The 15,050-nt window shown below is 37.1% G+C and overlaps 1 protein-coding gene across 1 annotated transcript in view; it reads right to left on the bottom strand.

Annotated features, from left to right (window-relative positions):
* Positions 1–14,832, bottom strand: part of LOC132546062 (ADAMTS-like protein 2) — a 108,142-nt gene extending 93,310 nt beyond the window's left edge. The window contains exons 1-7 of the mRNA XM_060209759.1: positions 14,737–14,832; positions 11,408–11,514; positions 9,693–9,765; positions 9,429–9,531; positions 8,792–8,955; positions 8,208–8,328; positions 6,570–6,650 (exon numbers count right to left, since the gene is read on the bottom strand). Coding sequence (XP_060065742.1) covers positions 6,570–6,650; positions 8,208–8,328; positions 8,792–8,955; positions 9,429–9,531; positions 9,693–9,765; positions 11,408–11,514; positions 14,737–14,832 — 745 coding nt within the window. The remainder of the gene's footprint in view (positions 1–6,569; positions 6,651–8,207; positions 8,329–8,791; positions 8,956–9,428; positions 9,532–9,692; positions 9,766–11,407; positions 11,515–14,736) is intronic.
* Positions 14,833–15,050: the final 218 nt, after the last annotated feature.

Below are 15,050 nucleotides of genomic sequence, written 5' to 3'. Positions count from 1 at the left end.
CAGGGAATACAAATATATGATGGTTAACAAGTTATACCTTAGGTTTGTAAAACCCCGTCCTCGTCTCCTTATAGACACCTGTACTGTTTATAACTGGTCTTTCGGTAGAATATAAGCCATATTCTGTCCAAATACTATCACAATCATAGTTATCTATGATTAATTGTCCTTAAACCTCACCACAAATACAGTTCCCTTAAAGGAAGGACAACCAATAATACACATGTTTTAGTGTAAAAAAGATTGTACACAAGTAAATAGATACTAACAAAACAAAGAAAGAATTTAGTTCCAGTAGATCTGTATTTATGTTTTGAATTGTATCATAACTGTTCCGTCCTTCAAAACACTCTTCAGTGATGCTGAGGGCTTAAATTTTGAAACCTAGAAGGCGACTGAGACAAACAAAAATTGATTAAACGAAGGTGTCAAAATCTAGACATGGAGGTGCACTAGCCCCATGATTCATTCAATTTCGTAATTTTTCTATAGATGTACATCAGATAATTTCAAAATGATGCCAAGTGATTGTGTTTATTTCCCTCTATTCTAATGAATTAAGTGGAGACATGTGGTTTACGAAAATACGCATTTCAGACCTGAATCTCGAGGATTATCAAGGTACGGGAGGGTGACGATTTTAGTATTTCAAACATAATAAAGTGTTAAGAACGGGTTGAAAAGGTTTCATCGTGGATCAACGGGTTTGACATTCATCATGTTATAAACAGCGTTACTGGTAATGACTGAATAGATCACCATATATCACAACCAGTAATATTAAAAAAAATAAATCTTAACTGGTTGTATATGAAAATTTATCAATATAAGTACCAACCAAAGCGACGAAAATGTTTCATAATTGTATGTAATTTGTCTGTTTCTATGTTCGATAAAAAAAACCACATTTGTATGATGATGTTTGAAAACTGGTTTCAACACGGCCTAGAAAAATTTACACGCTGAAGCATTTGACAAATGTCATTGAAAATTAAAAAAAAAATTATTTTTGAATAAATTCAGTTTTAATTTATTACGAATATCGGAAATAATTAAGACTTATGAGGTATCTTGATAAAAACGTTACAAACAAACACTCAGCGTAAGGCACCGAAACCAATATCACGAGGGACCAATACTTCAAATATCGGTTTCTGGATAAAACGGGTTTCAGTTTAAATTAGAGAAAAAGACCAGTGCAATTTAATTGGATATAAGTATACTGTTTTTGATTTACATCTTCTTTTAATCAGGGAATATGACGTCATGTTAGGGCCGTCTCTCTTTTCCTCTAACATATCACTTAGCGACAGGAACATAAATTGTACCTAAATTTGTGTTAAGGAGTATGTCAGTATATAACATAACCTATACCTGTATCGATAATTGTTAAGGGGACTTTTCTCAAGTTTTCTAATTTTCGTTATTCTCGTTGATATTTGAAAACTCGGTAAAAAAGATACACTGAAAACTTGATATATTGTAGTCGTTCCATGTTTTCACATTTTCTCCGCCTTTTCCATTAAAAAACCTTCAGAGTATGCCCGGGTAGTGATATGTTAATTTTGGCATTTTCATTTCGTAGAATTTCGTTAACGATTCAAATTGTCAATTTGTCTCTTCAGTAATATTTTTACTCCTGACTGCCAGTAAATTGGTCTCGATAACTTTGGTAGTCGAAATTCGATATATATGTATACAAAGAGTATCCAGACAGTGGTACATCATTAATAAGGAGAGAGGATGAGGTTTGCTGATGTTTACTATTTTTAATGATTATTGTATGTTATGTGTAATATATATTATAACGAGTTAGTAATCTCATAGCCCTACTACTTAATGTATGTCACCTCATACACTAAAATATCGCGGTCAAGGTATTCTTGATTTTAAGGCTGGATTTTTTTACGAAGCTGCAATTGTTTTGATCATGTTACCAATGTAATTTTGTCCTACATGATTGTGTTGACTGATAGCGCTTTGTATCGGGTCTGTCACCCTACCAAAGCAGAAATACAACATTTCAGTGACATTTAACATTTCATTGTCGTGTTTCATGATATAATCATATCAGATGGTATACCACATTATTCCTTACATATTGACAGCAATAACATCTAGTGTGATATCATTACACAGTTTCAATAGATTTACAGATATTTCACTAGAGGTTGGCGGTACGTCAGATTTATCAACAACAGTGACAATGACTTGATAATATAAAAAGCCATGTCACATTGATATCGATAGTAATTTTTCCAAACAGGACATTTGTTATAGAATCGTTGGACTTTAAAAAATGAACTTTAAGAAGAGCTTAAAAATATTATGTTGGAAGAATTTGTATGGTCACTGATTAAATGGTCTTAAGAATAATGTCGAATTGAATAAATTTAAACATCTCTATTGCAAAGTCTGTAATAATTTAGGCGCAGAATGTTCCCTTACTGTGTAAAAAGAGTGGTAATACGGTCTCTGTCACTCAGCTGTTAGAGTCAGTCGATTTTTACACCGGAGACCTGGGTTCGATTCCTGGTCGGGGCACTGGACAGGATTGTGTATTATCCCTGTTCTTTCACAATTGTATAGATCGAGAACTGTTTACACACATTCGTTTGACGTGTTTTAACCGCCAGTAAATGTTGTCCCTATACAATATTGTAAGGTATAATTCTAATGTTTATTCAGGTGAACCGTAGGCACATACCGCTGTTTTTTCATAGCGATATATGTAAATGAGTAGGATTTACATAGAGACGGGAACTTTGTCATATTGTTTCGTTCTGTATATCCATTGTAAGCCTCGCGATGTCAAAATTGTCATATATATCAACATGTTTACAGACGGTGTTATGTTTTGTAGTTGTAGATCAAAGAAGTTATTTATCTGTACTTAAAAGGACAACCTTTTGTTTTGTTGTGTAAATGTATAGTGTATTATTGTGCGCCTTTTGCACGTGTAACATGCACGTGTAGAGCATGCCAAGTGCGTATGGTGCTGTTGTTTGTCAGCTGTGTTCGTACATAGCCTGTTTAACAAGAGCCGTCCATGTGTTCGTGTAAACAATAAAATCGATGTGGTGTTGTAAGCATCAGACTTCCTTATCTGTAGACACCTGACAATCAGGACCAGTGGACAGGCCATTGATCGTCCTACACGGTAAACCTACTGGGATTACATTATTATATTATCTGTTTCACGTTCTAGGGAATTGTACAGTGGTAGGTTTGGTGGTCAATAACGGTCACAGTTGCTGTATCATACTAAACTCGTGCAATTTCAACAAGCTGGCAACAAGGACATTTTGTTTGCTTCGTGAACAACAAGAGAATACCGAAATATTAACAATATCAAAATTTAAATTCGAAATAGATTTAACAATAGTAAAATATAAACAAATTTAAGGAACATACAAATACAACCGTGTGGGACAATCATGAGTTTAGAATTACCCAACTGACTGAAGGTAAAAATTGTATATCTTGGTTTCTCCAAAATTCATTACCATTTTCAAGTATAAATACTCCATGACTTCAGGCACACGTTGGAAAACATGAGAATTTCTCAAAATAGATCCTGATAGTTGTCGCCAACTATGAAAAAATTGTAAGCTCTCCCCACATCTGTTAAAATTTACTGAAAATATTAATTGAAATGTTCGGTATCCCTTGAACATAAAAAATCCATCCTCAATTCTGCCGTTTTTACAAGAGAATTCACACACACTGTACGATGAAAGTCGCACCGTCACAAAATCTAACACATTTAATGACTTAATGTACACCGGAAGTCACACCGTCATCAAATCGAACACATTTAATGACAATATGTACGCCGGAAGTCACACCGTCACCAAATCTAACACATTTGATGACAAAATGTGCGCCGGAAGTCACATCGTCACCAAATCTAACACGTTCGATGACTAAATGTACGCCGGAAGTCACACCGTCACCAAATCTATCACAATAGATGACAATATGTACGCCGGAAGTCATTATGTCATCAAATCTAGCATATTTGATGACAAAATGTGCGCCGGAAGTCACATCGTCACCAAATCTAACACGTTCGATGACTAAATGTACGCCGGAAGTCACACCGTCACCAAATCTATCACATTAGATGACAATATGTACGCCGGAAGTCATTATGTCATCAAATATAGCATATTTGATGACAAAATGTACGCCGGAAGTCATACCGTCACCAAATCTAGCACATTTGCTGATAATATGCACGCCTGAAGTCGTACCGTGTCCAAATCTAGCACATTTGCTGATAATATGTACACCGGAAGTCATACCGTCACCAAATATGTTCTAGTAGATGAATATGCATTCATACTTTTTATTTTTCTGCTGTTCGGGTGATGGAAAATATGAAATAAAACAGAAGGCACATGGTAGCCACATCTGTTCGGAATGTTGACAAATATAAATATGAGACGTCACATCGCTGCAAAGAATAATTTCGAATTGATGACCATATCAATAACCAGTAGACAAATTGTAAATAAATCGACTGGGTTTCATTACTTTGCTCACATACTTTAAAAAAAACAGTACAAGCTTGTAAGTTGTTGTGAAAATTGTACAAAAAACAAACTAGTGACTAGTACCTTGAAATACAAATTAAATAAACTTATTCACAGCACCATCATCAATTTCCCATGAAATGTGCACCGAAATTCATAACATTAGAAAGTCGCCACATGGTAACGATATACAGAATGGTGACTCTACCCTATTACCAGTAGCGTCATAGCGCGTGGCAGCTGTCCTTCCATACCCTGTGTAAATTATCCCATCCCTAGCAACCACAAGGTCACATGTGAAATATATGAGAACAAACAGTCAACACAGTCTTGCCTATCCCAGTGAGCACACGATGTTTACAACGACATTGTGTTTTGATCTGACTATGAAAAGTTGTTGTTAAGTTGTTAAAAGCTTTTATGTGAAAGTTTTCCGGACCTCCTATTATAAACGCTGCCGTAACGTCTCGATGCTACAAAACATTTATCAGACGTATTCGTGACACTTTCACAACGCTTCGTTCTGAATTCATTTTTACGTGAAGACTAATTTACCGATATCCGAGCGAAACTCTGAAATTGCAATTTACATATAAAGATTTGCCAACATAACACCGACAGAGAGTTGATGAGGACAACAGCAATGCAGAGGCCTGGTAGATCAATCGAGATTAGTGATTTCAAAATAAAACTTCTGAAGGTAATGTTTAAATGACATTCTATCATATAAATACATTGCCGATTTTTTTTACAGTTAACTTCCCATTTCTTGATTGTAAGGTACTGGTTTCCCACCGACCGCTATTAACATTGATAACACTGGTTCGCACCGTTATTTCCATACCGCACATGTACTCGGAAAGATGAAGATTGATGGAGATAACTGGAATGGTTTTGTCCATAATCATTTTTAATGTTTTGTTCATCATATTGCCTCGTGAAAATGGCTTCAAGGGGGCCTGTTTCCATTTAGGGGCCATGACCTCCAGTCAGGGAAAACTTATTACCAATCCCAATCACAGTCAAGGGACTTGGGGACGAAGTTTCCAACAGTCAGGGGAGCGGTTTCGAATATGTGGTAAGAGGACATGGATATTCTAGTCGGGGATTCTGGCTAGCAATAAATAGAGAGAGTTCACAGGACCTGGTACCATTAAGAGCTCCAATTTGCTTTTCCTGGTGTGGTAATTTTGCTTCTATACCACGACATTGTGGGGTATGTTGTTAATCGTTATTCTCAGAAACGTTTCGAAACATTGTACCTGAAATATCGATGTATTGGTAAAATAACACAGGACTTTGCTCAAACAGTATTCAGTTTGATTTGATAAGACATTGCCATTTTGTTGTATATCACCAAATAAAATCAAATCAGAGTGGAACTTTATACACAAACAAATGTTGTTTCAAATGTATCTTCATAGTATATAAAGATATCAAGATTTCAATTTCATCTAAAAAACGATACATATCAAAAACAAGGCGCCATAGGCTGGACATAAACCTACTTCCATACATCAGTTAACGATGAACGTTTCCATCCAGATGCTAGAGTTGATAATCCCATTGTGTCTACCGTACGGTTCTTATTACTAATGGTCTCCATTGTAAAACCGAGTTTCTTCAACCTCAAAGCTGAAGTGGATTTTCCTATTATTTTTGCAATTGAATCGATTTTCCTCGTCATCTCGTCTACAAAATGCCCGTGTTATCTCGACCGTGCAATTAAATTCATTAATTCCTATTTAATCGACTGTGGAATTGTTTTTCCGGTGAAAGTGAGCAGTGCAGTTTATTTCCGGCAAACATCGAATAAGCTGTACCTTTCGGGCTTGATGAGGTGTTCTGTTCAAGGCAAACAGTTGAAACAGAATGAAGCGTCTATTTCGGGCAAACGCTTCAGTGTCGCTGGAGTTGTCCTTCTTGCACGCTCTCCTGTTCACAGAGAGTTGATAGAGCCCACCAATGTTACAGTTATGTTACTGTCAATACCTACGCATCAGGCCATGCTATTGATAAAAATTGACTTACCGACGGTAGTTTCTGGACCTGATGTCTGTCGTATGTGAATGTTCCGGGAACCAGCTTCTATCTCCAGCAAAGTCCTATAACCTAAAACATCGATACATGTAACTTTATACCTTTTATCCAAAAACACAACTAGGGAGTGCATATTCAGTGGTTTAAGATATCGACGAGGGAAATGAGAGACAAAATTGTCAAGTTTCCTCTCCCTCTTAAAAAAAAAACTTTATTTAATTAAATAACGTGCAAAGCAAGTTTTTGTCCAATGACATTAATCACTGTAACTGGCCCGGATGGAAGCGGAAGGAGTCTAACTGTGGGAGGTAACCGGGGTAACTAGGGAAAACACACGTGATCCGGCAAGTGATCCCATGCCTTTTAAAGTCTAGATGAAAGGCGAGTGCATTATCACTGCGCCACCCAAACCCAGAAATTGGCCTGAAGTCATTGACCTTGTGTTCGATTTATCCAGCAACACCTTTCAAATTTTCATGTTTTATACTTGGCTTACCTACGTTGACTTCGAGCTGTGAATAATTACTCCGTGCGGAGATACAGTTCAAAACTTCTGACAGAATGCCAAATTTTTACTGTTTGTTAATGAATGTGTTACTATTAATATTTTGTTTACTAGTAATCAAATAAAAAAATATACAGGTAAAAAAAATGTAAATTTACACAGACGCCATTGAACATATTAGATCTATATAAGAGATTAACAGGTGCTTACACTGTCACAGAAAATATATTAACAAGATGGAGATGAACCATGAAAAAAAAAAAAAAAAAAAACGAAACAAACAAACAAAACAAAAGAAATGCACACTCTTGATACGCATGAAGTACACAGCCTAACAAAGGGTTTTGGCGACATCTCCGGGGGTATCGTGAAAACTGAAACATTTTTAAGGATTAGATTGATAATAAGATATTAACTCCCTTTTCTTTATATCAGCGTTTAAGTTGGCTCCAATTTCACTAACCCCTGATTTGGAATTCCAGAGTTTTTGCCCCAGGACGGAACAACCGTCCGATACAGTTTGGTCTAGTGTGTACTGTAATCCATTACTATATAGAGAGTATATCATGGTTTCCCGTTTAATATCGTATATATTTCAAGCGTATTACAGAATACCTGTTTTAACGGGTACGAAGCACGAGACATATTCTGTCTAGCAAAAATAGATATATTTGTGTCATTTTAACTTTAAATAATTAAATTTTCTTTTTAACAAATTTTAATTAAATGACAAATAGAAAAATACCTATCCAAACGTGATTTAAAACCATGCTGAAAAATATTAGCACGTTTCTTTGATGTTATGTTGGGCAAGACGATGTCATTTATAACTGACCGCTTTACATGGTAATCTACAGATTTATGCTGTTATCTGGTAAAAACTCTTTTTCTAAATATCAAATTAGTGAAAACTGAAATTGTATACGGAAATAAATTGATGGTAAACCGACCTATTCGTTCGCGTCCGAACAGGAAATAGGTGAATTTCAATGCAGTTTAAAGATATTTCGTCACTGGAAAAGTGATACCATGATGAGGCAAGTTTTTTTTATCTAATTGATGAATACCTTTATTTCACTGTCAAATATGGTAAATTATTTAGGACTTTTCTTTCTCGTTGTTACCTGAATAAAGCCCCTGAGAGATGGAACCGGAAATGACATCACAGGAACTGCCGTCACCATTACAAACCCCACATCTATCGTAGGTGGCGCTGGAACCAAGTTGGTGGTCACATCCAAGTGTCTAAGAACAGTAGGTAGGGAATGTAGTGACGAAATATTGACCCACTGAGTTGGAAATGTAAATTAAATTTGTGCCATCGAAAGCAACGGTCCTTTGATTGTCCGACATATATAACATATTTATTACATATGAAACATCAAACATCTTTTTACTGTTGTACTTGAAAGGATTTGCATACAGTTCTTGTAATACACACACAATTGAAATGAAAAGTTATATTCTTACTGGTTTTACTTTTAGAAGTGCTATGAACAGAATTTACAGAGGACGAACATCCAGTACCATTTTTGTCACTCTGAGAACAAATTTCTTTTAAACCAAACTGTATAGCAGACGGGAAGAGACTCCATCGATCTGCTTTCAAATATACTACATTCCTTGTAAAATCAAACATTTCTGTTAATGATGATGATAAAAATTTCCATTAAAAACATTGCTCTGTTGAAATAACATATGTTTGTACCTCACATTGACCTTTGACACACACTTTAGGGGTGTTGTCAAGGGAACAGCTCGTCCCATCAATAACCTGTGACGTAAACTTGACGATCAGTCCGACCACATCTAGAGCTGAACAGACGAGTGAACAGGGGTGAAGTCGTCGTTGTGATGCCGGAGACAAGCGACCTGGTTCAGATCCAGACAATAGTGTATATTTTACAATACATAAAACATTATCAAAATAGAGGTTCAAAGAGATTCTACATATTTATCCTATATCCCAGTTTCTGGGAGACAGTGTGTTTAGGGATATGTGCCTCATTCAACAGATATGTCAGTAGCATTTGGAAATTATGGAAAGTCATAACATCCACAGCATGAACTGAATTTTGCAACGGAATCTAATAGTACAGGAAGAGTTATGTCCCTTATACGGTACTCGTGAACTAGCATTTCTAAATTTTACAGATACCATTAGAATATTCCTTTTCAAAACTTCTTAAAATACGGTGTCCAAATCTAAGGAATTCTAAATGGGGATCTTTTCGAGTTTTACCGTGATAATGTCCGAAAATCACGAACTTGTTACTAGGTTACTAGGAAAGGACAAGCAATCGTGGTCCATTACTGATGCTCAAATGTCGAAAGGGGTCATTTACCTGTTATGAACGGCTTCCACGAGTGCTTACGGTTATTGTGACTCAGTCCATTAAAGAAAGCGCATTGGAGACCTCTGAAGTCCAGTGATCCTTCCAAGCAATTCTGTTTGATAAAGCAAATTTGTAATAGATGTATTTAGTTAACAGCATGTGCATTTTTTATTGCAAATTTTCTTATAAAATTCCATATTGTCATATTCTTCCGAATTCTTCAACGCATTTTTTTCACTCCAATATTCACACCATTACCGAGTTCTGGCTTACCTTGACGTTACAAGTATGGTGCTGTTCGTCTGCCCCGCGGCACAACTCGCTTTGCACTGGAGTCGGATGTCGCCTGTGTAAAAGCATTTCATAATACAACATCAATGGTGAAATTTGCAGTAAAATAACGCAGAACTCATCATCAATACTCCAGGGGCTGTTATCAATTCGCTCTCTGCACCCCTGGAATATGTCGTGACAATTTTTTTAAGGTTCCATGTGCGGCACCTTTTCGACAAGACGAAAATACTAGTTTGATCCTTTGATGTACATCAAACGGACCTCGAACCCGCACAACTGCGTATTTTAATGGTTTTGAAGTTGGGTGTCGCTCCTTTGTAACCTTCATGCGGAGCGTATCAGCCTGTGATTGGTGAGGCTGTTTAATGTGAAACTTCTCATTTTTTGTCTTCCTGTCCAAGAGGGGGCGTTCCACTCCCAACTTCCGGTACAATGGATGGTATCAGGAACAGTCTGTGTGTGCTTTCTTCGAGCACACGTTTTAATTTGATGGTCCCATTGGGGAATCTGTTTCTTTTTCCGATATATATTTTTATGGAGCTTCTGTTATCACCGAAATTAAGATGATAAATATGTCTACTTCACCTTCCTTGACTTCTTCCAATATATCACTAACATACCTTACTCATAGTTTGGGACGACACCCCATCAGTGCAGCCTGGTGTGTCTTTGTGACGACAACAGATGAAACAGACTACTCCCTTACTTTTGTCGGCAAATGGCACCCCAGAAGGCAAAGCATGTTGTGTTAAAAATAAATCCCAATAGCTCAACGAACTATTTACTGAACGGCTAGTCCCCACCCCCTCTTATAATATGATACGTTAACCATTTTTCGAAGCCGTCTAAATAGGGTAGGCATACAAGTAGGTCAATACCACATACAAAACTACAACCAATAGAGTAATGTTATATAATTTATGTGATTTCCAATTCTGGGGTTGTATACCTACAAGAATATCGCCGAAAATTAAAATTATTCAACTTAGATGGTGCTGACCACATTTGCTGGCTCATGGACTATATAATGGTTTGATAAGAATCCGATGGGCTTGATTGGTATTCATTTGTAGTAACAATATCTTGATTATCACAAAAATAAAATATCTGGGTGTCAGCTTCAAATTTGTTTCGAGACATTGTCTTTAATGTTGAAACAAAAAGGACAGAGTGATACGTAAGGAACGGTGATAGAAGTTAAGGGTTGAAATCAGTTTAATGCCACAGGGCGAATAGTGTCGCTTGATACAGTGTGGATTAAGAATAGAAGTTCTCATAACACAACCAGTAGAAGATTAGAGCGGGGCCTTTCGACAACACGGTCACCTTCATCAGACAAATTATCAGCGTGGAGCGTACTAGCACTGATGTACGTAGTGTACGAGATGGTAAGGAATCGACCAACATGAAGAAAATATTCCAAAATTTACATGATTTATCATGTATTTTAGAGGATCAAAGTATTGTAGTGTACTTGAACCATTCAGGGATTCATAACCAAGTATTTCGCGATTCTTAGTGATTCGGTAAAAAAAAAAACCCACTATTTTTTGCAGGAATTACAAGTATAATAACCTATCTACAAGTTATATCAAAATGTTCTCTCGTCGATATTCTTTGTTTAACCAATAAATAAATTATAATTAATTAGATATTGTTAGTCGTTTTTGTTACCAATGTGGGCCGAGACCTACCCGAATCTGTAGCAAGTCCGATAGCGATGTTTCACTCCAACACCACATGAACGAGAACATGGCGAGAACTCATTCCACGCGCTCCACCGGAAGTCAAGGTCATATTGCTGCAATATAAAAATACCATGCGTTCTCAACAAAGGTCAAGGTCGCACAATGTAACATAAAACCACTACTTTGAAATAGAAAGTCGGTGTCAGAGAGATTCAATATCTGTTTATCTCACAATATGAATGCTGAACCCTTATCTCATATATTTAGTCAATATTGGCAGATCAATATCGCTCTTAAAAATGGATGTCCTCTAATAAAAGTCAAGGTCGCAATGCCCCGATATCAAACGTCAAGTCTTACAAACGATCAGAGTGACGTCGTTTTTAAAAAATGTGGCGTAAGAGAGGTTTGTATAACAGTAGATGTTGTTTACACAGTGTTGTAATATATAACATTTCTACCATAACAAAAATATACAGACACGATGAAAAATCTAAAATAAAAATAAAGGGTTTTACGTACACTATTACGGCAGTTCTGCCTTTCAGCGGACGAAAATCTCAAAAGATGGAGAAATAAGGCCAGACTATGAGAATAAGATAAGATTGTGACTAATGACTGCATACCTGCCATATAAATTTTGGTCAGTAGATTACATTACACTTATTATATACCAGCTAAACATAAAGTACACGTAGTTACATGATAAGAAATAAAACTGGAGAAGAAATGAAAATGTCTGGTATCATAGCTGCGTACATGGAAAATGAAAGTTAAGCAACTATTTCTACACAAAACGCCTGACTCACAATTACCCAGTTATCACACGTTATACAGATCTACTTTGTCATCAAATTGTGGTAAGTTGATATCGTGTACTGCCTGTCTAGTTTACACATTGTTGTCACGGGTGAAAATAGATGTCATCACAGTATTCTTATCATGGTCATGTTAAAAACATACGGACCAAAGGACCCCGACATTACGAGTAGTCGTGACAGTCATTAAAGGGGAAATAAAATGGCAATTGTTTATGCAAGAATGATAACCCAGAGACCGGCAATTCCTCAAAATCACGAGGACGGAACTGCATGCGATTGTGTTTGTAATTAATACAATACAATTCAAATCTACAATACAACAATATAATAATACAATTCTATAATACAATACAACAATACAATACAAAAATACAATACTACAATACAATACAAAAATACAAAAATACAATACTACAATACAATACAAAAATACAATACAACAATACAATTCTATAATACAATACAATACAAAAATACAATAAAAAATACAATACTATAATACTATACAACAATACAATACTATAATACAACAATAAAATTCTATAATGCAATACAGCAATACAATACTATAATACAATACAAAAATACAATAAAAAATACAATACTATAATACAATACTACAATACAATACTGTAATACAATACAACAATTTTTAAACATTATGTAATGCTTTGCATCAGGATGCTTTTGCTGCCGTTTTGCTGTCCCCATTAACCTCCCAGGGGTCACACCCCGGCTGTTTGAACCTCTGCAACAAAACTGTTTGTACATGGTGACCTCGATAATGACTCTCGTTTAGAATGTATCAGCAAATTCATGTAATGTTACTTTAAAAGTAAATCCAAATTTCATTGATTAATTATTTCTAAACACAAAATCTATTATGATGTGAAAAACACCACTATTATGACCAGAATGGACCCAGATCGACGATAACCAGGACAGAGAATACAACCTCGGTGGAGGTGACGCAGGCCGAGGAGACACAGTATCAGGTATAACAGTGTACGTGACATTAAATGCGACACCCTAACAGGATAATAAGATTCTACGGCTGCACGAGACCTCGAGGATGATAAAGGACCACCGGGAAACAAGGAGCACGAGAGTGCAGAATTGTGTATGTACTGTCACGGCTGTAACGTGTTGTAAATAAACTATGTCAGTACCATCCTAGCGTGAAACTAGTCACACCTTTCACGGTGATACTCGGACAACCTGTTTAGTCCAGATCCCGACCTTCCAGGGTGATACTCAGACAATCTCTTTAGTCCAGATCCCGACCTTCCAGGGTGATACTCAGACAATCTGTTTAGTGTATGTTCCGACCTTCCAGGGTGATATCCGGACAATCTGTTTAGTGTATGTCCCGACCTTCCAGGGTGATACTCGGACAATATGTTTGGTGTATGTACTGACCTTCCAGGGTGATACTCGGACAATCTGTTTAGTGTATGTCCCGACCTTCCAGGGTGATACTCGGACAATCTGTTAAGTGTATGTCCCAACCTTCCAGGGTGATACTCGGACAATATGTTTAGTGTATGTTCCGACCTTCCAGGGTGATACTCGGACAATATGTTTAGTCTATGCCCCGACCTTCCAGGATGATACTCCGACAGTCTGTTTAGTCAAGGTCTCGACCCTCCAGGGTGATACTCGGACAATCTGTTTAGTGTATGTCCCAACCTTCCAGGGTGATATTCGGACAATCTGTTTAGTGTATGTCCCGACCTTCCAGGGTGATACTCGGACAATCTGTTTGGTGTATGTCCCGACCTTCCAGGGTGATATCCGGACAATCTGTTTAGTGTATGTCCCGACCTTCCGGGGTGATATCCGGACAATCTGTTTAGTGTATGTTCCGACCTTCCAGGGTGATATCCGGACAATCTGTTCAATGTATGTCCCGACCTTCCAGGGTGATACTCGGACAATCTGTTTAGTGTATGTCCTGACCTTCCAGGGTGATACTCGGACAATCTGTTAAGTGTATGTCCTGAACTTCCAGGGTGATACTAGGACAATCTGTTTAGCGTATGTCCCGACCTTCAAGGGTGATACTCGGACAATCTGTTTAGTGTATGTCCCGACCTTCCAGGGTGATATCCGGACAATCTGTTTAGCGTATGTCCCGACCTTCAAGGGTGATATCCGGACAATCTGTTTAGTCCAGATCCCGACCTTCCAGGATGATACTCCGACAGTCTGTTTAGTCAAAGTCGCGACCTTCCAGGATGATATTCGGACAATCTGTTTGGTCTATGTCCCGACCTTCCGGGGCGATACTCCGACAGTCTGTTTAGTGTATGTCCGGACCTTTCAGGGGGGACGAATTGATAAATAAATATAATATAAACTTTCTCGTTCTAATATAAAGAGTTATCAACACCATGAACTATAACCTCTATGAACTGTAACCTCTATTGCAAAACTAAAAATATAACAACAGACAGCTTAATCAAACATTAATTAAACAAGAAAACAATAATCTGGTTATGAATGACCGCTTACCGTTTCCCTGTCGTTGTTTTCCAAGGAAGCCCATATTTGGTGTGGTAGTAAAAGGCTTAATATCAGAAAAACGTAAACCTCCTTTCGGGAAACCATGTGAAAGCAAGGATCAGAAACAGATGATGGAAAATATCCTACAAATCAGGCTACAACAGGAACGATAACCATATCTCCATCAGAATTTTATATATCAATGAAACATCTTTTTAGCGATAAATATATATATGTAATTCGGGTTATCAAGTGAAACACATCGTAGATTGTCGGGACTGCCTCCCCAGATCCGACAACGACACCTGATACAGTCGGTGTTA

The sequence above is a fragment of the Ylistrum balloti genome, unplaced genomic scaffold, assembly GCF_031769215.1.
Source record: "Ylistrum balloti isolate Yb309-2 unplaced genomic scaffold, AGI_CSIRO_Ybal_v1 Utg369874, whole genome shotgun sequence".
NCBI lineage: Eukaryota > Metazoa > Mollusca > Bivalvia > Pectinida > Pectinidae > Ylistrum > Ylistrum balloti.
The sequence above is the reverse complement of the archived record's forward strand: the minus strand, read 5'-3'. Positions and strand labels throughout refer to the sequence as shown.